The sequence below is a fragment of the Artemia sp. Qi Xiang Cuo genome, chromosome 3 (assembly GCF_049724085.1).
Source record: "Artemia sp. Qi Xiang Cuo chromosome 3, ASM4972408v1, whole genome shotgun sequence".
NCBI lineage: Eukaryota > Metazoa > Arthropoda > Branchiopoda > Anostraca > Artemiidae > Artemia > Artemia sp. Qi Xiang Cuo.
Genome location: NC_142796.1, coordinates 30,069,517 through 30,095,738, shown reverse-complemented (window position 1 = coordinate 30,095,738; position 26,222 = coordinate 30,069,517). Strand labels below are relative to the sequence as shown.

At 35.5% G+C, this 26,222-nt stretch overlaps 1 protein-coding gene across 2 annotated transcripts in view; it reads left to right on the top strand.

Annotated features, from left to right (window-relative positions):
• LOC148953984 (retinol dehydrogenase 11-like) overlaps positions 1-21,206 on the top strand; it is a 36,454-nt gene extending 15,248 nt beyond the window's left edge. For both annotated transcript variants that reach the window (XM_089085727.1, XM_089085726.1), the window contains exons 2-5: positions 12,461-12,750; positions 14,733-14,968; positions 16,839-17,139; positions 20,861-21,206. In XM_089085727.1, coding sequence (XP_088941853.1) covers positions 12,463-12,750; positions 14,733-14,968; positions 16,839-17,139; positions 20,861-21,031 — 996 coding nt within the window. In that variant the 5' untranslated portion in view covers positions 12,461-12,462 and the 3' untranslated portion in view covers positions 21,032-21,206. The remainder of the gene's footprint in view (positions 1-12,460; positions 12,751-14,732; positions 14,969-16,838; positions 17,140-20,860) is intronic.
• Positions 21,207-26,222: the final 5,016 nt, after the last annotated feature.

Below are 26,222 nucleotides of genomic sequence, written 5' to 3'. Positions count from 1 at the left end.
AGGTAGGAAATGAGGTTATCAGCTGGTTTTGTATTAAATCAGGAGTGGCACAGGGTTGTGTTCTATCCCCCTTTATATGGATCATTTTGATGGACTTTATCTTAAGGAGTACAGGAAAGGCAATGGGAGACCACGGAATAAAATGGGGATGAAAAACTCTTCTGGATTTAGATTATGCTGATGATTTAAGCATCCTAGATGAAAGTTTGAGCAAAATGAATGAACTTTCAGACGTTTTGCGACTTCAGGGTGCTAGAATAGGTTTGAAAACTAATGTTAAGAAGACTAAGTCACTAAGGCTAGGAATTAGTAAAGATAAAAAGGTAAAATTGGGTAACGAAGGATTGATCAGGTGGGCAGCTTCACTTACCTTGTTAGTATTATTAGTAAAGACAGGGAGCAGTGATGATGTTAAAAGTAGAATAGCTAAGGCTCAGGCTGTTTTTTTTTCACAGTTAAATAAAATTTGGATGAATAGGAAGATAAGTTTGCAAACCAAGATTAGATTTCAGTGATCAATTTATAGAAAATTCCACCTATGTCTGTTTTGTTGTCCCAGAATTCAAATTTACTTACTTATTTCTGTTTATAAGAATCCGTGGATAACTTCAATGTAGAATATTCTTAACTAGGCATATGAGAATCAAATCCTAGGGGTATGCAACACAAACTCTGGCTACTAGTGCTTGGTTCCTGGGTTCATTTTTAAGTCCTGTTGGATACTAATGCGAAAAATGATAATAAAGATTATAATAAATAGCTTCTTTCAACTTTGATCTATGCATCAAAGTAGGGAATTATGGTATTCTCTGATTATTCCCAAACTGGCACTGTGCGAAGCCAAGGACCTGATACAGAAATTCTGGTACGTATCCATATGGAACTCCAGTTTTATTACCCGGTTAAATTTGCTCAGGTTTAACCTATACGTGTTCAAGGTTCAAGGTTCAAGGTTTAATTTTAAAATATCTGTACAAAATAGACATAAATACAGGGTAAACGCCGGAGACACAAGGTCGAATGACAAAAACCCGGTACATTAATCGGAATAAACCTGTTTAACAACAAAAATAAACCTGTTTAACAACAAAGTTTAACAGGTTTAAAAACCTGTTAAACCTGTTTCTGATTTCTCTAACAGGGTATTCTTCTGGTATTTCTAAATTTTGTAAATCCATTAATTATTCATAACTAGTCCAGTTTATCATAACTTTGTCAATTTGAGTGAAAATATATATATATTTTTTTACTTTTGATCTGTCTCCAACACCTAGCTTGTTAATTATCCCTAATCCTGTTATCCTGTTAATGTTAGAATCATGTAGTGAATTTCTTTAAAAGTCACCTATCCGAATGTTCTTTTGTTCTCAAAGTAAACTCCTACATCTGTTCTAGAAAGTCTGTCTCCAAAGGCCTTGCTCAAGGTGCTGTCCTCAGCTGTGTCCTGTTTTCGCTATATTTTTGCGATCTGAATTTACCCATACAAATATCCAGTTTGGTCCTATGGTCTACCTCAAATAACTTCGAGCTGGCCCAATCCAAGTTACAAAAGTCGCTTTATGCCTTTGAAAGTTTCTCCAACAATTCATGCCTACCCACTGCCCGTCAAAATCAGTCATAGTACAGTTTCATAATAAGAGAAAACCCCCAACCTGCCCTATTAACCCTAAATGGTGTTTTCATCCAAGAACAACAACACATCAAATATCTAGGCCTCACTTTAGACCAAAATCTAACTTTCAGGCTCCATATTGAAAATGTGATAATAAAATGTCTCAGAAAAATGCGCATCTTTCAAAGGCTACATAATACGCCTTGAGGTTCCCATGAAAAAATTGTGATAAATCTCTATTAGACTTATATTGGATCTCAGATTGATTATGGACTAATTGTCTATGGCTCATGCTCAAAAACTCTATTATGCCGTCTGGAGACTGTCCAAAATACTATATACTTGGCTTCAGGAATCACACCAAAACCAACTTCCTCCTCAGCGAACGTGGTCTCACCTCTATTGCTATGCGTAGAGAAAATCTACTCTTCTGACTCTTTACAAAAATCAAAAGTAACAGCTCCTATAGATTACATGATTGGCTAAGAAACCCTGGAGCTTTTAGGGGCCTTGTACGGGAATTCGCAACCACTCAAATGACTTTCCCCATACCTTCATCTTCTTGATTTGAAACATACCCTTTGATTCCATTTTGGGCTAACCACTACCCAGAAGTGAACCTTTCGTTTGCGCCAGCTATTAAGCCAGATGTTATTTGCGCCAGCTATTAAGCCCTTGCTTATTTAAAATCATCATTTTCAATGAATTCGAGTCTCAGAGATATAACCACCACCCCTCGATTTTTGTGGATGGTTCAAAAACGGAATCCAGGACTGCTTGTGGAGTCCACTTCCCAACTTTATGTATAGAAGCCGCAGAAAGCCTCCATAATGATGTGAGTATCATGACAGCCGAAATAGCTGCCATCAACATCGCATTGGAAGCCATTGTAAAGATACCAAACCCTCCAAGAAACACCCCCCTTTTAATTTATTCTGACTCGAAATCAGCCCTTGCCTTGATATCACCTGAGTATTCAGACTACCCAGACAATGGTACCTCTACCACTCTTGTACTATTGTACTATTGAACCAACGACTTAAACAAGGTATATCCACAAAATTCCAATACATCCCAAGTCATATGGGCATTAAAGGAAACCACAAAGCAGATGAAATAGCTAAATCTGCCCTTCAGTTTGATATAATATTTGGAAGGCCTATCCCAGTAAGAGATATTAAACATTGGCGCCTAAAAATTCATCTAGAAAACCAAAGCCCACCAAACCTTTCTCCAATTTACCTTCCGGATAGTCCAAATAATGTACCACAGAATACGATCCAATGCTACTGCTCTTAACTGCCGAATTTATCATTTCCAAAACACAACCACTTTGACAATAAACAGCCCTCTTTGCCGCCTCTGCCAAACACATGACGAGACCATCAACCACGTTCTTTTCGGTTGCCTCATGGCAACTGTCAAGCATAAAAAACAATGGCTAATGTTATCTGCCATCTTCAAATGCCTTAAGCTAACCCCCTAGTATTGACCAACTGACACAAAGCAAACTTTCTTCAATCAATGATGCCGAATTATTCAAAGCTGTCTTTAACTGCCTGAACATAGCTGGTTTCATCAATGATATATAAATCCTATTATTAAAAGATAATAGAATAATTTTTACATTTGATTTGTTCTAGGTACCCGGCTGACTGACTGTATTTAAAAAAGTAGGCTGTATGAAAAATGTGGTTCAATCCCACTTTCTAAGGCTATGATAGGCAGCGTGATAGCACTGCCTAAGTAAAGAACGATGTGGGCACAATGTATTATTTCTTTTTCTTTTTTCTTCTTCTTCTCCATACCCGGCACTTAGTATCGAAGGAGTTGTCGTAGAAACTTCGAAAAGGGTTCATTCGATTGGAAATTGGAGTAGCTAGTGCCCTTTTTAATAGTCGAAAGTGATTTGAGGGCAACTAGCCCCTCACGCCCATCATTCCCCAAACACATCCAATCAAAATTTTGAGGTAGCCATTTTGTTCAGCGTAGTTGATTTCCAGATAGAAAATATCTTTTTGAGGAAAAGGGCTAGTACCCTTTTTAATAGTCGAAAGTGATTGGAGGGCAACTAGCCCCCCCCCCACGTCCATCATTCCCCCAAACACATCCAATCAAAATTTTGAGATAGCCATTTTGTTCAGCGTAGCTGATTTCCAGATAGAAAATATGTTTTGAGGAGGACACTCCCCTACAACCCTCGGGGCAATGGTTTTAAATTATGCCCTGGGGGCATATAAGGTTTTTATAGAAGGCATTGTCGTAGAAACTTCAAAAAAGGCTCATTCGATTGGAAATTCAAATGGCTAGTGCCTTTTTTAATAGTCGAAAATGATTGGAAGGCAACTAGAACCCCCCCCCACGTCCATCATTCCCCCAAACACATCCAATCAAAGTTTGGGATAGCCATTTTGTTCAGCATAGTTGATTTCCAGATAGAAAATATGTTTTGAGGAGGAAACTCCCCCACAATCCTCGGGGCAAGGGTTGTAAGTTATGCCCTGGGGGCATATAAGGTTTTTAAAGAAGACGTCGTCGTAGAAACCTCAAAAAGGCTCATTCGATTGGAAATTCAAAGGGCTAGTGCCCTTTTTAATAGTCAAAAGTGATTGGACGGCAACTAACCCCCCCTCTCACGCCCACCTTTTCCCCAAACATATCCAATGAAAATTTTGAGATAGCCATTTTATTCAAGGTAGTGTTAAGTTTTGCAAATTAGGTCTTTGAGGATGACAACCCCCTCACAGCCCTCAGGACATGGGTTATGCCCTTGGGGAAAATAAAGTTTTTATAGAACGAGTTGTGGTAGAAACTTCAAAAAGGGCTCATTCGATTAGAAATTGAAATGGCTAGTGCCCTTTTTAATAGTCGAAAGTAGTTGGAAGGCAACTAACACCCCTTCCACGCCCACCATTTCCCCAAACACATCCAATCAAAATTTTGAGATAGCTATTTTGTTCCACGCATTTAAAGTTCAGGAAATTATACTTTTGTGCAGCACACTCCCCCCACAGTCTTCAGGGCAAGGGTTATAAGTTATGCCCTGGAGGCATATAAGTCTTTATTGTAATCTTTGTCGTAGAAACTTGAAAAAGGGCCCATTCGATCGGAAATTCAAAGGTTTAGTGCCCTTTTTAATAGTCGAAAGTGGTTTGAGTGGAACAAGCCCCCCTCTCGCCAACCTTTCTTCATTACGTATCCAACCAAAATTTTTAGATAGCTTTCTCGTTTAGTGTAAAGAACAATGTGGGTGCAAAGTATTATTTTTTTCCCTTTCTCCAAGTCCGAACACTTCGAATCGAAGGAGCTGTCGTAAAAACTTCGAGGAGGGCTCATTCGATTGGAAATTGGAGTGGTTAGTGCCCATTTTAATAGTCAAAAGTGATTGGAGGGCAACTAGCTCCCCCACGCCCTTCATTCCCCCAAACACATCCAATCAAAATTTTGAGATTGCCCTGGGGGCATATAAGGTTCTTATAGAAGGCGTGGTCGTAGAAACTTCAAAAAAGACTCATTCGATTGGAAATTTAAAGGGCTAGTGCCCTTTTTAATAGTCGAAAGTGATTGGAGGGGAACTAACCCCCCTCTCACGCCCACCCTTTCCCCAAACACATCCAATCAAAAGTTTAAGATAGCCATTTTATTCAACGTAGTTTTAAGTTCTGTAAATTAGGTGTTTGAGGATGACAACCCCCTCACAACCTTCAGGACAAGGGTTGTAAGTCATGTCCTGGGGGCATATAAAGTTTTTATTGAACGCGCTGTCGTAGAAACTTCAAAAAGGGCTCATTCGATTAGAAATTGAAATGGCTAGTGCCCTTTTTAATAGTTGAAAGCAATTGGAAGGCAACTAACACAATTCCACGCCCACCATTTCTCCACACACATTCAATCAAAATTTTGAGATAGCCATTTTGGTCCACGCAGTTAAAGTTCATGAAATTGTACTTTTGAGCAGGACACTCCCCTCAAAGGGTTATAAGTTATGCCCTGGGGTCATATAAGTTTTTATTGAAATTTTTGTCTTAGAAACTTGAAAAAATGCTGATTGGATTTGAAATTAAAATGTCTAGTGCCCTTTTTAATATTCAAAAGTGATTTGAGGGCAACTAGCCCCCTCTCTCGCCCTCCTTTTCCACAAACAAATACAATCAAAATTTTAAGATTGCCATTTTGTTCAGTGTTGTGGATTTCCAGATAGAAATTATGTTATTGAGGAGTACACTCCCCCACAACCCTCAGGGCAAGAATTGTAAGTTATGCCCTGGGGGCATATAAGGTTTTTATAGAACGTGTCGTCGTAGAAACTTCAAAAAGGGCTCATTCGATTTAAAATTGAAATAGATAGTGCCCTTTTTAATAGTCGAAAGTGATTGGAAGGCAACTAACGCCCCTTCCACGCCCACCATTTCCCCAAATGTATCCCATCAAAATTTTTAGATATCTATTTTGTTCCACGCAGTTTAAAGTTCAGGAAATTATACATTTGAGTAGGACACTCCCCCCACAGGCTTCAGGGCAAGGGTTATAAGTTATGCCCTAGGGGCATATAAGTTTTTATTGAAATCTTATAAAATAGACTATTGAAAAGAATAGTCTTCATTCTTTGGGCTGACTAAACGAATCTGGAGAAGAACCCTCGAAGAATACAAGATGCTAAACCCTGCCGAAAATTCAGTCCGAAAGGAGGTGTTTCCGCAGCTATTGAAGCTCCTCTGGGATGAGCTGGCAAAGGATGACAACCTTCAAAATGGGTTTACAGCATACTTTGACAGAAAGCGTTGCACCAAAAACATTCCTAATAGGAGATCAAATTACGAAATCTGTAAGGCAGTCGTTGATACTGTCATAACTTCCTTTGAAAGAAGCCGGTTAGTCACTGTTGGTACTGTGTCGCGTAAGCGAACAAAGCTTAACAACGCTCCCAGCAAATCACTTGCTGAATCGAGCGACAGAGAAGATGAAGATCTTGAGGCTTCAAGGACGAGTGAAGTGAAATCTTGGAAAGCTAAAATGAAGCCGAATAAAGGAAAGGGAGCTGGAAAAAAGTTACGAGAAGTCCTGAATCTAGACTGCTCATCTGACGACGCATCAGACAACTTTCCGGAAAAACTGTGCGACGATTCCAGTGAACTTAGTTGGGATGAAAGCCAGAACAGTGAACATGAGGGTCGTGACAGTTCTACTTATGAGAAGGACTCAGGTCTCCACATTAGACTGCCTGACTTCCATGCTGTGTCTTAGGAGTAAGATATCTACAATGGATGAATAGAAGACTTTCCAGATTAGTGGATGATGAAGTTTAAATCTATGGAACATATGAGCAATGCTGACTTCAGTTACAACTGGCCCAAGAAAGGTGATGTCAGTGTTGTTGAAGAAAGATATGTTTTCGCTGGACCACTCGTTCGAAAAGGACATGGCCCCTTCCAAATTGCAGGGCACCGTAAAGATAAAAAGTCATACAAAACACTTTGCAAAGAACACAAATTCTAGCCTCCGGCTTTCTGAGATTTTCTGCAAGTTCAGTTTTTTGACATGATCTTAGTCTAATTTTCTGTATTTTTCTTAATTTTGTTTAATATAAGTGACCTTTTTTACATTGAATATTAGAAGAAGAAGTCTGTAAATAAGTGGTTGTTCAAACTTACCGAAAACATGGCCAACTTCGAACAAATTAGTACATTAAATAAACTTCGAACCTCATGAACAGTACATAAAATAAAATAACGTCATTCAAAGTTGAACGAAGTGTGGGTAACTTTGAACACCATTTTCAAAAAAAAAATATGGCCTTGTGGGAATGGATAGAAAAAATCCGTAACGTCCACCCTCTTCAGCGGTCAGAAATACATATGGAAATGTGTTTCTAGGTTATTATATTACCATTTACAAAATTTATTGCGAAATAAATTAGAAAAAAAGGTACTTTTAGTTCAAAGTAACCCCGTTTAATGCCCTTTTTAATAGTCAAAAGCGATTGGATGGCAACTAGTCCCCCTCCCACGCCCACCCTCCCATTTCCCCATTATGTGTAAAAAATAAATGTTGCCTCAAGATTAAATCAAAATGCACTGTTTCAGTGTTAATTACCAATAAGGCATATCAGCCATCCCAAGTACGACGGAGGGTATTATGTTCCAACTTTCGGGGATACTTCTGGTCTTAAAACTTAACCAAATCAAAATAGTGTAAGTGTATCCAAGCTATTAAATAAAGTAAACAGATTTATTTTGCGAATGGTATCATGTTTTCTATTTCAGGTCAACTAGAGGTGGTATGAAACTAAATTAAACACTACTATTTGTGTCCAGATTTTTAAAAGGGTGTATGTTGTTAAAAATTGCTGAAAATTTTTCTCTAGCATACAAATAGCAGGTCAAACTATAAAGTCTTAAAAAAAGAAAAGATTTAAAGTATTATTTTCTTTTTCCCTGAAAAGACTATGTCAATATAAAACAAACAGAAATTAGTTTAAAAAACTTTTTCCACTAAATATGTTTTTCAAAGAAAAGTAAAGAACTCCATTAAATCAAAAATGAGCAAAAATAAAATCAAATAATCTACCAAGCGTGAAACTACCACAAATCAGCATTGATAAATAAATGAAACCCAAAACGGACAGAAATTACAATAAATAACCGAGTCAAACTCAAAACGAGCAGAAATTAACATGAGTAGAGCTTAAAACCCCTATGCCTTCCCAAGGCCAGAACATAATTTACACTTTACTGAAAAAATACAAATGAATGTGAATTGTCAGTTCAGTATTTATGTACTGATATTTATCAATAAGTATTTTATACTATTATATTTATTAAATCCATAAGAATAAAACAATTTATATTTTTTCAATAAAGTGTAGGTTATGTCTCAGTCTAGAAAAGGCGTAGAGGTCTTGGACTCTGCGCGGGTTGAAGTCAAGTCGGTAATTTCATGACATGATTAGGAATGGCCGCAACAGTCTGGTTTGTATTCCGTTCACTTATTGATAGTAGTTTTTTTAAGCTACACACTCAACAGATTATTTTATTTTATTTTTGCTCTTTCTCGGTTTAATGGAGTTCTTTACTTTTCTTTGAAAAACTTATTTTCTGGAAAAAGTTTTTTTTAAATAATAATGAAAGAAAGGTTGAGATGGCTAGGGCACGTTCTTCAGATGAAGGATGACAGATTGCCAAATATTTTTTTTTTGGCCAACCGCCTAGAGCTAAACGGAAAGCAGGTCGTCCTCGTCTGGGGTGCGAGGATGTCATAAAGAAAGATTTAAAGGAAACGGGAACTTCCTGGGAGGGTGTAAAGAGGGAGTCTTTGAATAGATTAGAATGGAGGGGGATTGTGCCTTGCTGTGTTGGCCCCAGGCGGCTTAGTGCTGTGATGAGTTGTTATTAGTAGTAGTAGAAAGGTGATTGCATATAACTCCTTCTCAATCTATGAGTAGTGCTATTCTGTCTTATTCAATGCTTTCAAGGGGAGTGCCATAACCTGTCTCACGAGTTAAAACTTCTGCCCAAGACCATTTTTAAGATGTTTTTTGTGTATGGCTTCTCCATCTCTAATTTGTGAGCATCTATCTATTGGAACATAGCCTACTTTCCTAACTCTCTGTATGAGTGGTTTAAGCTACACATTTTGATAGACTATAACAAAATAGAAAATAGATCATTCGTAAAAACGTCAAGAGCTGCTTCTTTCTTGTAGGACATGGTATTTTCTTTATAGCTTGAACCTTCCTTGGATCTGGCTTTGCTTTCAGCTGCGATAACATGACCCCCTATTGTATCGAGGACACATGTTTGACTGGATCAATTTACTGAAACCAGATAACCCGCAACACAACACAACAAGCATAAGCTCACTACAAGCAATACAGTGCAGCTTAAGAGGGGCCTGAGATAAAATCTTCGTTAGATTCTTGATTTAAATTCTATAAACAAAGAAAAATGAGTTCAAACAAGAATTAATGAAAGTTTGTTTTTTCTAAAGTCTAGCTGTGTTCTATGAAATTCTCTGCATTTTAAAAATAGGAAAGGAGTGAAGATTTGCCGAAATTATGCACTGGGAAGGTGTTTCCAAACCCCTATATCTACTTTTTTCCTATTTGTAAAGCTTAGAAGAATGCATAAGAGACAGGGCTGCACCATTTTTAGTTTTGGCAACATCAAAATTTTGGTTTGAAGTTGGTTCATTTATTGTGGTCTGATTCTACTTCTCTTTGACTCTACTTCACTTCAAAATTCTTCATGACAAACCCTCTAATTGAGCAGGTCTTCAAAATAGAATTTAAAATAATGCTTCCTGAACCTACCAACAGTCTAATTTTTGTAGTTGTTTTTTTCTCTAGTGTCAGTGATTTTATTTATGATGTTAAAAATAAATACTCAAAGAGAGATGGCAGCCCAATAATGTTTCTGCACCTAGCTTTATTATATTAATATAAACACTCTATACAGATGGGGGCAGGGAGGTGAATAGCTTGAAAAATGTTTCCAAATTTCTCAACAACAAGTTTTCTGTAATATAATATGAAATTAAGAAAAATCATTGATGTCCTTGTGATTTGAAAAAAATGTATTTTTTAATTGAATCACATAAAACTAAAGTTGGTATTTTGTTTTGCAAAATGAGTCTTGCAAAAGCAGTTATCCCTCAATAAAACAATCTTCTATGAAATTTAGAAAGTGCTTAATATCAAAACAGGCCAATAGAATACAGAATATGTATTCTTTAAAACTATGCAAAGAGCATTGTTGCAACTTACTTTGTAACTAGAGAAGCTAAACAACTCGACATCATAATCAAATATTACAAGATAACTATCTCATTGAACATCATGAACACTAATAAAAAAAAAAAAACTTATAAATATGCCTACCTTCTTACGCCAATTAAAACTCTCCTTTATGGCAACATGAAAACATATAAACATAGTTTGAAAACATACTGGAAAGATAAGAAACAAAACAAGAAAAAATAAGCTAGTTTGAAAAGAACAAAATCGTCAGTTTAAACTTGATTTCTGATGATCTAGTGTCTTACTGATCATCACTCTAGTCATTAAAAAGGAAGAGATTGGCCTCAATATCATTTTGCATCGGTAAACTGCTGCTCCAATTATTGGTGATTGATGAGTAAACCAAGTGTGTTTTATACCCAGCAACCAGTTAGGGTTAAAAAAATGTAGCTGTACAGAACATATGCTTATCTCATTTTTAATGTCATACTGGATTGTAATTGGACCAGGGAATCCAGTATTGTAGCGGGTTTGAATCTAAGTTACATATTCAACTCTGGTATTCATAGCCCTCTGTTGTTTTTCTGTATATATTTTTTGTTCTCTTGTGAGTCAGTAGTCAATCATTACCTAAGGTTGTGTCTTCATTATGGCTTTTTCAGGCAATGTTTACCGTGCTTTTTTATTTTTTCAATCGACCCCAGTCTCCATTGGTTCTTTTTAAGGCTCAAAAAGGCAAATCAGACGCATTTGAAGTGTCTTTTTCAGAAGTATGTATTTTGGTGAGCAAAAAGCTGTTTTTACTCTGGCATACTTTGCCTGAAAAAGCCATAATGAAGACAGAACTTAACTTATATTGAAAACCTAATGTGAAGATTAATCTGGAGAGTGGGATGAAAATTTCCTCCACAATTATACCAGTCTGTAATAGGATACCCAAAGGAACAATTTCTTTGCTCCCTTTTTGCAATAATAGTGTATTGAACTTCATTATAAGCTTAAACCTATTTTTCTGTATCTTGGTTTAGATTTTTCATTGTCTAGTTATGCTGATTCTTTAAGTATAAATTGTTCTGTCCTCATTTAAAAGACTGATGGTGCTTGAATATTCATATGGGAAAATTAGCTTCTTTTTTAATCAGAGCAAGACTGAGTTTTTTTTATTATTGCCTTTCTACAACAATAATTTAGTTGAATCTATTTTTTTGCTATTATACTAAGCTCTGGAGCAATTTTTGTAAGGTATATTTTTCCCTTTGTTTAGTTAAGAAAGTTATCTTTCCTTAATTTGTCAATGGAATTAGTGTAGTATCCTTATTCAGCTCTTCAACATCTTTTTTACTGAGTTGATTTTTCTGGTGTGCCTTGATCGTTTTTTGGGATTATTTTGATATATATAAGAATTTTCATAACAAAAAGCTGGTTTGTAGACAAGATTTTTTCTTGGAGGTGGAAGTCATTTAGAAAAGGGACACTAGGTGAATTGTAAAAATATTATATATTATAAAAAAAAAACAGGAATTATTAGTATTTCCTGGATATTTTATTCTTTGTACATAAAAAAAGATACGCTGTGATAGAACTTGGGGAATTTTCCTCCTTCTTTATTTTTGCCATTTTACTAACATGGAAATATGCATTTTGGGTTTGGTTCATGGTAAAAAAAGAACAAATGCAAAAAATAAGGGCTAAAAATACAGCCTTCAAGAGGGATCACATTCCTCTATGTGGTCTTCCTAGCTGTACCACTGATGAAAACGAACTTTAACTTCCTGAAAAAAAACCCTACAAACTTTTGATTATAACTTTCATTATTAGTTTTTAATCCTGAGTTTAGATGCCCCAAATTTTTAATAGTCAACTAATGCATCAAAAGTATGTTACATACCAAACTTGATTTGATAATATGACTATTTAAGGTCTTGTAATTGTTATTGGTGCCATAAGAAAGAAAACAAAAACAAACAGGATAAGTCGGCTTGGAGTAAAAATCAATACATTCACAAAGAGTCGAAATTAGAATTTGGGCATTATACCGTCAATGGAGTTTCCTCCATCAATCTATATGTAGATCTGCCAATGTTGTATTCTGTTTATATTTTTGTATTCTTTAGGCATGAATATGTGGGATCCATTTGCAATTGCTGCAGCAGCTGGAGCATCCATTTTTACTTTGGGGTATTTATATCGAGTCTATCTAAATCGCAAATGGGGTTATTGTAACAGCAAAAGCAATTTATCAGGGAAAGTTTTTGTCATCACTGGAGCTAATTCTGGTCTTGGAAAGGCAACTGTTGAACAACTTTGTGCAAGAAATGCCACTGTTGTCATGGCATGTAGAAATATTGCAGAAGGTCAGGAAGTTGCTAACAAGATTCAGAAAAAATACCCCAGTTCAGTTGTGGTAAGCTTTTTTTTTTAATTCAGAATTTTCTTTTCTACATTACATTTGTATAATAGACTAATTGCTGTGTTAGTTCCTATATTCGTGAATGACATTGATCAAGAGAGAAACAAATGAATTGAATGCCCAAACCAGCACTCTCACTGCAGACCTTGTGACTAGAGACATAAGAATTGTAATTAGGAGCAAAAAAGTGCCTAAAGTGGCTGAACCAAATTGCTAACATACTGTGTTTGGATGTCACATGGGTTACTTATCCAACTTCCTCAGATGCAATATAGGCCTATAATAAGTAATAAAAAAGGCTTATTTAGCCATCTCGTTCCTCGAGCTCTTTGGATAACTAAGGAGAACAATACTCTTCACGTGTTTAATAATTTAAGTGAGAAGGGTACAAAAGTAGCCACACAGAAAAGGCATGTTTTTTTTTACTTTTAGATCGGCTAAGACTGAAGGTAAGCCTTGAAGCTTGTTCATGATGTCTCATGGCATTAATCATTGCAATCTGTGGTGTTGTTATTGCTTTGAAATCCCAAGGACCGGTTATCTGCCTCTCCTCCCCGCCCCCCTCTTCCTAAGCTTTCAGGACATCTGATCAAAATTTGGAACAGCCATATTGTTATAAATGGTCAAAAGGTCTGATAAATATAAATAATACAAATTGCCAATTGTTTAAAGATAGGTTTTATATTGGAAAAGGGGGCCTATTTGATGTTGGGTGTGTGATTGGCTAGAAGCTTCGAGAGATTGTTGTCTGGGTCAAAATTATCAAACAATATGTTGTGGGAGGGGGAGGTTAAGGTAAAAATGTCGTGCCCCTTATCAGTTTGAAACTTACAGCAGCATGTCCTTGGGCCAAGAGGAACCTAATGTACAAAAAATGTTCCCTCCCCTCCACCCAAAATATTAAGCTTCAATTTTTTTTCCTGATCGGCTCAAAGCATAGCCGAAATATAAGTCATTGGGGCTAATAGAAATGAATGGAAGAGGATGAATGGAAAAGAAAATATATTGGTTTCCCCCAAAATGGGGCCCAACAAAGGACCAGGAAAAGTCAAATTTCTTAGGTACTCTATATAGAAGGGGTGGTTGTAGAAACTTGAAAGGGGGCTCATTAGATTGAAAATTGAAAGTTTTAGTGCCTTTTCGAGGGCAGAAAGTGATTGGAAGGCAACCGGCCCCCTTGTGCCCTTTTCTGCTACCTGATCCCCGCTCTAACCCTCAAGATATTGGATTACAATTTTGTGATAGTTATTTTGTTTAGAAACGTCGAAAGGCCTAATAAGTATGTCTCTGGGGTCGACATCACCCCTACAGCCCCAGATGGAATGGCCTTTAATTACGTAAATTAACTATTGTTTACTGATAGGTTTAGTAGAAAGGGTGACCATAACTGGTCTTGGTTGTCCGATTAGCTAGAATCTCCTAGAGATTGTTTGCTGGCGCAAGATTCCCAGGGTTTCTCATGGTAATGCTCTTGAAACGAAACGTGCACCTGAGAAAATATAAAAATGCTAAGTGCACCTGGTTTTTCAAATCATCTGCAATATGTTGGGGTTGTCTCAGAGGATGTAGTTGAAACCTTCACGGAGGTTGTTTGGAGCAAGAGAACCTTGAATCTTGGGCTTGGGTAGAGGGCAGAGGGGAAGAGTTTAAAGATTTGATCTTCAATCTGTTAAAGATTTTGGGAACATGACTTGAAAACTTTTGAATGGATTTAAAAAAATAAGAATATCATAAATTATGTAACCTCTCTGGTTGAGGGATGGGCCTGGTCCTGTCAATTGCTAGAGGCTCTGTCCTGTCACTGCACCACTGCTTATAAACGCAGAATATTATTTTGGCTTTATAAACTCGATGTATTTATCATTTCATTTATTTCATTTCAGTAGCTTTTACAAACCCCATGAAAAAATTTTTCTCGTATATCTCTCTGTATTCTTGTATAGATCAGACATAGTAAGATTTTTGTTATTTTTCAGACTGTTAAGCATTTGGACCTGTCTTCTCTTGCGTCTGTTCATCACTTTGCTGAAAATCTGCTCCAAGAATATCCCAAAATTGACTGCCTTGTGAACAATGCTGGAGTTTACATGCCCGATAAAGAGGGAAGGAAGACGGCGGATGGCTTCGAAATTCATTTCGGTGTTAATCATCTTGGCCACTTTCTTTTGACTAATGAGCTTCTTGAGAGAATTAAGGAGTCTGCACCGAGTCGGTAATTTTTATTTTTTTTGCTCTAATGTATTTTGTTTACGCTACTTATATGCATGTTTAGCGTGGATATCTTCTCTGAGGACTAGGATACATATATTTGAATGTTAAAATAAAAAATAAACAGAGACAAAAACGGACAATTTGGATGTACATTTGAATTTTATCTCTTTTTCTTTAATAGCATGAGATTTATTGTTAAAGCATAGCCTTAAAAGTAATTATAGACAAGCTTATAGTTCGTTTGAACTTGTGAAGTAATAATATCAGGGAAGAATTGCAAAGGAATAGAAATTTTTGAAAGAGGAATATATTGCATACATCCAAAAGGCCAAAAACATCAGTAAAAAATGTATAGTACTGGCTTAAAACTTGGGTTATGTGATCATAGTTTCTACCAGTAAATCCTTGCATTGATCAAAGCTGAGTGATAAAAGCCAGGCTATGAAATTATTTCTTATTTGGTTCTCGTCATACGTTTTCGTTGCATGAATTTTATTTACTCACTCGTGTGGTTTAAAAGTCCAATACGAAATTTGTGGATGCACCTACTCTGCACTCTTCTTTATTGTGCAAAGGTTTAATGAGTGCAGTCGTGTAAGTAGATGTAAGTAAGTAGTAGATGTAAGTAGTTTGAATTTTGATCCAATTCTTTAAGAATGACCCCTGTTTGAAAGTACTAAAAAAAAAAATTAGCGTAGAGAGCGAGGTATTGACTAGGGGTGAACCCCCCAATATGCGTAATAATTTCTGTTAGTTTTAAGTTTTAATGTTGCTCCTTACTTTCAGTTGATAAAAACTTGTTATTTTTATTTAATTTCGGATCGTTTTTTTTTTAAATAATGCTGGGAAATCTGGCACCCCCTTCACAGCAATGTCCCTTCCCCCATGAAAATTTTCACCCTGGAAAGATCCTCCCACGTAACTCCCTCCCCCGGACCGCCACCTGAAAACGCCTGCATACTTCCCAATAACCAATACTATATGTAAACAATGAACAAAGTTCCTAACTTGCAGGCCTTTCCCCGGGGACTGTCGGGGATTAAGTCATCCCCAAAGACTTAGCTATTAGATTTTTCGATAATGCTGAACAAAATGGCTATCTCAAAATTTTGATCCGGTGACTTTGAGAAAAAATGAACAAAGGAGGGGACCTAAATGCCCTTCAATATTTTTGGTCACTTAAAAGGGCACTAGAACTTTTAATTTCCGTTCAAATTAGCCTCGCGATATTTTATCTTGCGATATTTTATGACCATGTCGATACGATCACCCCTGAAAAAAAAATAAACACGCATCCGTTATCTTTCTTCTGGCAAAAAATACAAAATCTCCACATTTTTGCAAATAGGAGCTTGAAACCTCTACAGTAGGGTTCTCTGATACGCTGAATCTGATGGTGTGGTTTTCATTAAGATTTTGTTACTTTTACGGGGTGTTTTCCCCTTTCTCGAAAATTTTCTCAGGCTCGTAATTTGTGATGGGTAAGATTAAACTCGATGAAACTTATATATTTGAAATCAGCATAAAAATTCGATACTTTTGGTGTATCTATTGGTATCAAAATTCTGTTTTTTAGAGTTTCTCTTACTATTGAGCCGGATCGCTCCTTACTTACGGTTCGTTACCACAATTTGCTTGATATGTTGTTATTCTTGAACACGATAGCACCCACTATACTGAATGAACCTTGTTTTGCATAATTTTCCTGGTTCAGTTGTAAAATGTGAAGCTTGATAGGCATAGGATCTTTTTGTAGAATTAAAAAATTTTGTTTAAATCTATTTACCATCTTGTTATATATGATCTTGGACACTCCCTTGTATACTTTTGGTTTCAGCTATCTCGCCTTTATGCTGCTTCTTTAATTCTAGGATTGTAGTAGTCTCCTCAATGCTGCATGAAAAAGGAAATATTGATTTTGAGAATCTCAACTTCGAAAAAGGAATACCAGAAAGCCGTCGAGGTGCCGGTGCAGGGTACTGCAATTCTAAATTAGCAAACGGACTTTTTGCATGGGAGCTGTCAAAACAGTTGGAAAATACAGATGTCTCTGTTTTCGCTCTCTGCCCTGGATGGGTATATACTGGTCTTTTCCGAAATAGTAGAATTCCTTGGTATGGATATGTTGCAATGCTTCCAATTGCTTTTCTCTTCATGAGGGGGCCGAAATCGGTAAGTTATTAAATCTTCCTTTTTCTGAATTCTTTCAAAATCTAGAGTGTTGCCTGAAGAGACAGCAAAGGGGGATTCCTTCTCCTGGAAATTGTCTGAAGGACCGTCCTGTAAAAATCAAAAACTGTCGGTTAGAAATGGACTTTTTTACTTTGAATCCTTTTTATGCTTTTTCTGCTGTGATGTGGGAATCAGAACAAATGTTTAGGGCACGATCGACGAGAGAGATTACGACAGCTCTTTTAACTTGTGGGGAGTGGTTTGATTTAAAATGCAAATATCTATTATTTTGTGTTTGTTTTCTATAAATAGTAAAATTTAGTTTATCTAAGGTACGAATAGTTAACACATCTAGGAATGGGATTTTATTTGCGATTAAGATTTATAAACTGTAAATTTCTATCATATGTATTAAGGTGATCTAAAAAAAAACCTAAGTTCATTTTTCCCATAATTCCAGAGTGAAGTTACGTCATCCGTGTAATGTCCCCAAAAGATATTTTCAAAAAATACGAATCTAATTTCCAGTTTTCAATATGTTCCGCGTAAATATTCGCCAGTAACCCGGAGAGGGGCGCACCCATCGCTAAGCCATTAATTTGCTGGTAAAAATAATTACAGAATTGGAAATACATTGGGTACTTGTTACAGAGTTTAACCAAGGTCATTAAGACTTCGCAATCTATTCCTGCTGCTGAAGCTTCTATTAAATGATAATTTTCTTTGATTTTATTTTCTAATAATTGTTCAGATACTGCTACATCAATATTTGAATACATTGAAACAATGTCAAAGCTGCTTATAATTGTATTTTCTGAGATATTTACGTTTTTGGGTTTTTCAAATAAATCTACCGAATTACATATATAGGATTTTTGAGAGTAAAGCAAAGGTTTAAAGGCTGTACACAACCATTTCCCAATATTGGATGTGGGGGCTTTCGTACAAGCTACTATGGGCTTTAAAGGGATGCCTTGCTTATTTATTTTTGGTAGACCATAAAACTTGGGACATAAACTACAACGTGGGAAAAAATTATTATATAGTTGGGGAGTAATTTTACTATTTTGTTTTAAAAGTTTTTAGTTCATTTATAATTTTGTTAGCAAATTGATCAGTATGATAGTGGGTTATAGTTGTATATGTAGTCTCGTCATTTAGATGTGAATAAATTTTTATGTCGTAATCTTTCGTATCCATGACAACCAGAGAATTGATTTTATCTGCTTCATTTAGAATAATGGATGGGTATTTACGGAGATTAGATAGTATTTTTAGGTTATACAAATTATCTGGTATTTTATTGGCGGGAGAAGTAACCTTTTTTTATTGTTGTAAAGGGTATCTATAAGACTAGCCCTAACTTCGTCTGGGTTGGAAATAGATGTATATAATTTATGTAAAAAGTACTAGAGAGAGGAATTTAAATCTGCCACAGGAACTTGTTTTGGAAGAAAAGAGAATTTTGGACCTTTTTCGAGAATTTGAATTTCCTTCGGTCCTTCGGTTTCCAATTTTTTAAAAAGTCGTTCCCTTGATAAGCGGAAATCATGATAAAACAAATTTCTTTCCAATCTAGCAACCTGGATAAAATCAGCAGAGGACAAATTTTCAAATAAGAATTTTTCTAAGGATTTTCTTTCAGAGGAAATACAGTATCTTTTTTGTTTTTTGTCTTTTAAAATATGTATTAATGTTTTTAATTGTTGTGTATAAGAAAATTGCTCTTCTTTGCGGGTGTTTAAGTGTAATCTGAATCTCAGAGGTTTCGGAATCATACTTTAAAATTTGCCAGATTCTAAGAATTTTTGTTGGTTAATAATATTAGCGTGTTTTTTGCCTAATTTAATAAAATAAAAGATATCATTGGCCAATTGCTCCCCATAAGCAAGACGAAAATAGTGACGAAGACCACACTGCCTTTCCATAACCAACAACAAAAGCACGAAGAACAATAGGGAAATCTTTTTATAAGACAGTGAAGATAATTTTAATGAATATTTCGGCCCTATGTCCATGGGCCATCCTCAGTAATACAAAAGTATATAAAAGAAAAAAGACTCACAACAACATGCGACCAATAAAACCAAAAATAATTTTTTTTTTTCAAAGCAGTCCCAGCATCCTTACTTCAGCGAAGTTCAACCAGGACTGCCTGGTTGATGAATATGCCCTTATTAGCAATGACCTAGGATTTAAACAGGTAGTCCGAGAAGCAATTAAAATCAGACTTAATAATAATACTTCCTTAAATAGGGACTTGGGGGAATATACAGTAAATGCTCTATACACAAATTTAATTAAAAAGGGTCTTACAAAATATTTAAAAAACCAATAGACATTAACACAGAACCGGTCACAAAAAGACCTTTGAGGTTAGCTGTCAAAAAGGCTGGATTAGCAATAAGAACGTGTTTTTAAATTATTTTTCTTTCATCTCATTGAATCACCTTGTTTTACCTCACTTTTTATCAGTCCTAGTTTTCAGAACAAATTTGTTCAGCACGGAACAGAATATTTAGCATGCTTGTTTAGCGTAAATACAATATGTCCAAAAATGTGCCACTAAAATAGTACTGGGACCCCGCTACAGCAACTACTGAAAGGCCCTTTTGTTCTTGAACTTGCCCACTTTGTTCGATCGAAGACATAATCTAAGAGAAAAATCCAAGGAAGTTATACTAGCAAATGAGAAGCACTTATCTATTCTTCTATCCTGTGCACCAATCAGCAGACATAACAGGAATCAGAACAAGGTACAACCCTTCAAGTGCCCTAACATTTGCAAACTCCTTTGTGTCCTATTTCACTAGAGGAAATCTTTCTTTTGCGTTTTCTTTGGGATTGTAAAATTAGCATGATCTAGCATTGACTTTAGAGTGCTAAGATAGCTATTTAAATAAAGGAATACGAATGAAATGACCCTTATCATGAATATTTTTGGACCTAATAAGACGTTGGCGTTTATTTTTTCTTTTTAGTGCAATGTCCTTAGAGACATATGCCCACTACCTGTTGTAAAATTGCTTAAATGTAACACATTTATTACTTGTACGGGCTTCTCCACAACTTTTGAACTCATTGTTGATGTAGAATGCGGTAATCGATTAATTGTTTTATGCGTAATGGAATTCAGGCCCCTTTTTTGGTGCTAAGGCATTATTTCTCTAATCTTACATCATTTTGCTCACATTTACGCTTTGTTTTATCAAACTTTTGTTAAATTTGTAATTTTCTACCCAATAGGACATTAAAGAGAGGACTTTTATGATGTTCCCATTAAAGTCCTCAGACCACTGACCAGAGCAGAATCAACTTAGATTTTCTGAAGAAAAAATTGTTTTCTGTCAGAATATGTTAAGACATTAGCAGATTGATTTGTCAAAGACGGGCCTGATACTTTTTAACAAAGACAAATGCCATTTTCAATATGTTTGATTTCCTCACAAGAACTTCTTTCGAGCTAAAGCAACAGATGGCTCTTAATAGTCATCAAATTAAAAAAAAATCGATAAAAAAAAGTTTTATCATCAATTTCTTTTTTGTTGGCAACACATTTCTAGACATCATACTTCCTTTTTTTCCTTTTCAGTAAAATCTTCTGTCCCTTAATGCCTAACCTACCCTGAACTGGAAGACTTTTATGTTTTTGACTTATTAGGGCATTGATGTTTTTCCTTTTTATAACTAATAGAACGTAATTTATTTTATATTGTTACAGGGAGCTCAGACAATTTTGTACTGTGCGACATCTGAATCTTTAGAAGGCAGAAAGTGGGGTTTCTTCAGAGACTGTAAACCTTATGAAAGCAAGGCCTTACAAAGATGTGGCTTAGATACTGCCAAAAAACTGTGGGATGTTAGTGCAAAGCTAGTCAAACTGGTTAAGTAATTCTAATCTATGTTAGAGGAAAAAATTCCAGTAGTCTTTAATGTAAGAAGTATTTAACTGAGCTGTAATATATCCCGTTATATGGTAAGCCTAGATTGACGTAGCAGTATTTATTTGAAGGAAAAGTAAAAGTTTTCTGTTGTAAAAATTTGGAATTATACGTCTCCTTTTTGTATCAGTGTCTAATTCTAGTTCATATTCAGCTGTACTCTTACCGCCTTTAGTATAGTGTCGTGATTTAAATGAATTGTTATTAAAGTACATTTTTATTGTATCAAGTAAAAAAGAAACCGGTAAACATATCAGTTCATATAACTAGTAAGTAACCGTAACTCCCGGCCAATCAGTGTAATAAAACAGTCGTCTAATATTGTACAATAGGTATATGAACTACTCCGAAGAGTTGACATTAGGACCCAAAACGTTAGTAGGTTTCCGATGCTCGCAAGAGAGTATACATTTTTTTCCTTACCTCCAGGCAAACGAGTATTCCCACTATAGATTGCATGCCATCATTAGGTTTCATTAAAAGCTGAAGAATTTTATTCGTAGTTTGGTTAACACAGGTCATTTTTATACGATAAAGAAGTAAATATACATGGAATTTACAATATCCCATATTCAGTTATTATTTCAAGGTGTTTGATTGGCATGGAACCGCAAGGTCTACAACAAAAATCTATCAAAAGATGGCCAGGTATGCTTATCGGTCCAGGGTTGGAAGCTCCGTTTAATTACTGGGAAACTTGGGTTCAATTCCCAAGTCAGCAGAAATTTTTTCAAGCGATTATCTTCAATTAATTAAGCAAAGTCAGCGGCTTGTTTGTAGTTACACATATATTCTGGGCTCACTTATGCTTGCCAAATGTGTACTGCTGGTAGCCAGTTTGCATATTTGTAAATATGTTGTCTTCTTTACCGTTTCAAAAAAAAATGTTTTGATTATGATTTCAAGCTATTTGATTTGTATGAAACGGTAAAATCAACAATAAAAAGAAGCGAAAAACTTCAGTGTTCCTATGAACAGCAAGCAGGGCTAAATCACTCAGCCTATCTTTTCCTTTTAAATTTCTTAGCCAAATTTCTAGTGTTCTCAGTGTGGATAAGCTTCTTCTGGTGTAGCAGTGGTTACAGGCAACGCTAAAAGAACAGCAAACAGAAGAGAAATATTTGACCTCTTTGTGATCGGAAATTTTTCACAAGCATCAGCCAAATGGCAGTAGACCGACTGAAGAGTCTTACACAAGGGAAGCGCCAGGCAGAAAAGTTCTTCTGCCACTTTGCAGTGCAACCCATCAAAAAGATTATTGGATCGAAATTAAAAATGCACCATTGGAATCGCCATGGTTGGAAAGCGCATTCAGGAGAATTGCAATCCTCCCCCCCCCCTTGAACTACAAGGAAAGTCACATTTTTTGCATGGGAAACATTGATTTGTGTCGTGTTTTTTTCTTTTGCTGCTAATGGGGCACTGGGAAATCATAGAGAGCTGTGTAATAGCTCATTTGAAAGCCAATGTTCATATCTACATGGTTTCTACAAAGTTGTTTCGATAACGCCATCATGAAGTTCCGTATGGTACCAAAAATGGTAGTTAGGTTGTTTTTGTACCGATGGAAAAATTTAAAGCTTTGATTTTAGAACAGCTAATCTAAAGCATATTCCAGGAACACATTACATTTGACCAAGCACGCGGTATACTATGCAGGTGGCAGATAATAGGAGACAGACAGGAAAATATTGCGCCTATTTTCTTTGAGTCAAAAATTGATGCAAAGCTCATTTTCAAAATGTTCATCTTCATTAAACATAGTAACCGAAGATTTAAAAGTGTATTTTGAAAAAAAAAAAAAAACTGTAAAGTGAGGAAGAATCGCCATTTGAAGCTGATTCAGGAATAGTAAAAGTCATTTTCTTCAACCTTAACGGGAAAAGTTTATTGCGAAAACAATCTAAGGGATTTCGGGAAATGATCTGAAACCCCTGAGAATGGTGTAGAATCGAAATGAAAACTGGATCAATGGAATCATCAAGTTTCGAACAGCAATCCTTGAATTATTCAAATCTATCGGAAAAAATTATTTTGCCCTTTTAGGGCCCTATTTTTGGATAGGCGACGGTGGCCATGAACTAAATTTTTTCCTGTGTTCTTGAATCCACTGGGCCTTCGTACTTATAGCTTTAAATTGCAATCTGAAAAAAAAAAAAAAATGTTGCTCCTTTCTTGACCCAATTTTCAGGCTCGTCGATATTGTTTCCTTTTTTTTATTTGGCCCAAGTTATTTCTGATCGTGCCTCCAGTCTAATTTTTTGGTACACTAGGGTTCCCTTAAAAACAGTTTTTTGGCTCTTTTTCAGAGGAATCAATATATTTGTTTTCTATTTTTTCTTGTGTAGTAGGGTCCTCTTGGCCAAAGAACTTGAGACTAAGCTAAGGCACATTGATGATAATTTGAGTTCACAGTCTAAAAAAATCGTATTCATCTATGCCCATACGATGAATTTGCTTCTAAAATAGACATTTACTTTTTGACAAAAACATTATCTCTATACAAATGTCATCGGGTAGCCTAAAGCTTCACAGATAGGTTAAATTTTAGTAATATCATTTAAGGAATATATCGTACCTAAAAGTTGCAGAGAAAAATCGCATACTACAGGTACTTATCCAACAAAAAATCCACATATCTTAATTTTTTTCCAATTAACCGAAAAAAGGGAAGAAAAAAACGATTTATTAGCTTTTCATCTGTCCATGTGAAAGCTTAGAAAGTGACATTGTAAAGAAATTTTCAGTTTACAATCATGGAAAAAACAGGTGCCCATGACATATAAAGAAATCACTGATCCAAAGTCCGAAAAACTACGTCAGTCTACTTGGTTTCTAGATCTTGCTTTCGAATTATTTTCGCCAATAACTAATGCTAAATTTGACTCATGAAAATGCTCTAAAGTGACCTTTTTCACCCATTCCTGGATTCTTTCTTTATTGTCATTGATCTGCTGATTTCGTCACGTTAAATTAAAATCGTTTCTTCATGTAAGTAATGTCTCGGTCGCTTGTCTTTTTTTTATAGAAATATCTTCAATAGCGAATAGCATATTTTATATAAGTTGTTTGTTTTATAGGACTCAAAGTAAATTATACCTATGCACTGAGTGGATAGGGGGAGGGAGTGTGGCTAAAGACCTGGTTAGTTATCACATACGTCTTTTGAAAAGTAACCTCTGGCTGGCTATAAGAAGGAAAAGGTAAAATGAATATTTTTTTTTATAGATATTATGCATCTGGAAATTACACTTTTGCTCAACTTTTCAACATAGTTACCTTTCCCATTCAAGCACTTATTTGTACATATGCAGTAGCTTAAAAATGCCATCAATATCAAAATTGTTCTAGGCTGCACTGAGACAGCCTATAACATCACCTTTCCGCTCTTCATGATTACCAAAGCCCAAAATTATGGCCATGGCTTATATAGATCGTAACCGGGTATGAAATCTGGAAAAAGTACGTGAATCATGAGACAAAAGGGACATTCAGAGATGTGATCCATTGAATTTGCCCGAATACACCCTAAAAAAACAAAAACAAAAAAAACGACAGAATCTTCTTGGCCGGAATTTCATTGCAATCTTTTTTGGGCTGCTAAAGGGGTATTGCTGACTCAATTTGTGGAAAGACGGGCAATGATTATCAAAGATGGGTACTGTAAAGCGTTTAAAAATCAACTAGGGTCATACAAAACAAACGCCGTGGCATGCTGGCTTTGAGAATCGTTGTTTTGGGTGACAATACCAGACTTAAAAATCAGGTCAAGTTTTGACTCAAAGCACAACGTCTGAAAAGGTGTAATTTTCAGTCGTTTATATTGGATTCTTTTGATTAACTTAGTGACTTTTTTTTTAATAACTAATCGGAGGTTCCTCTCCGAATGACCATCGTGTTTACTCTAAGATTTTTTTTTATCTCTAAATTTGAGTACGAAATTATATTGTTTGTATGCTATGTAAAAAAAAACAAAAAAAAAACAGCTATTTAAAATACATACATAGCAATCATGTATTGAGAATTGACAGACTAAATTCGTATTTGTGGTAAAAAAAAAACTTTTCAAAGAAAAGTAAAAAGTGGCATTAAAACGAATAACGAATAGAAATAAAATCACATTATAAACCAAACTCAAAAGATTACATAAATTTACAAATTACTATGAATTTATAAAGGAAATCTGAAATAAGCAAAATTGAAATGAATAATCAAGTCAAAGTTAAACGGAACAAAATCGCGAATAAGAATTGGTCTACCTGTACCTTTAAGGGCACGATCGTTTTTTGCGCTTTCTTGAAAACTAAACAGATTTCATCAAAACTTAAAAACTCAAGTTTTAATAATTTTAATCGGGTATAAATGTTCTGTTCTTTTGAATCAAATGACCCTAAAAGAAAAACAAGACTCGCTTTACATCAATAAGGCTGAATTAACAGTGCATGTGACTATTCTAAGAATTTTTGTTGCTTCCAGTAAACTTCACCTTTATCTTGATGTTTTGTGTCGTTTCTTATGGTGATTACCGAATCAATGCGAAAAAATTCTCCAAAAGAAGGCAAAGAAAAGAAACGCAATATTAAGATAAAAAAAAATCACAATGCTAATCATGGTTATAAAAAGCAAAACTTATTTCTTAGAACAATTAATTTTTTTTACTTTTGATTTAATTTTACTATTGTAAGAGGACCATTTTTTCGAAAAATTTTTTCTTTTGATTCTATGTCTTTCACAAGTAGAGAAAATTTATACCCAAGTAAAACTTAAAATAAAAAACAATTGACAAATTTGACACAATCTGATTAGTTTTATAAAACAATATTTTAAGTTCGTGAATTAATAGATATTTCATTAATCGGTTTTCTTTACATTTGAAAGCAGCATGCTTAAAAAAATGATTCGATGGTATACTCGGACAGTTTTTCTGCTACTTCTGCTTTTAATTCTTAATTTTTGTAGGTAGACCGAAAGGAAAAGAGGATACATGAGAGCTATTGCCATTTTCCTTAAATCTTTGCCCCCTCCCACTACAAGAATGCAGGCTTATCTTCCCCAGAAACAATTTGTGGGTACCCATGGTTTTATACTTAAGGCGCCATAGTGCTAGTTTCTCAGTAGTCAAACGGCCAAACAACATCCACA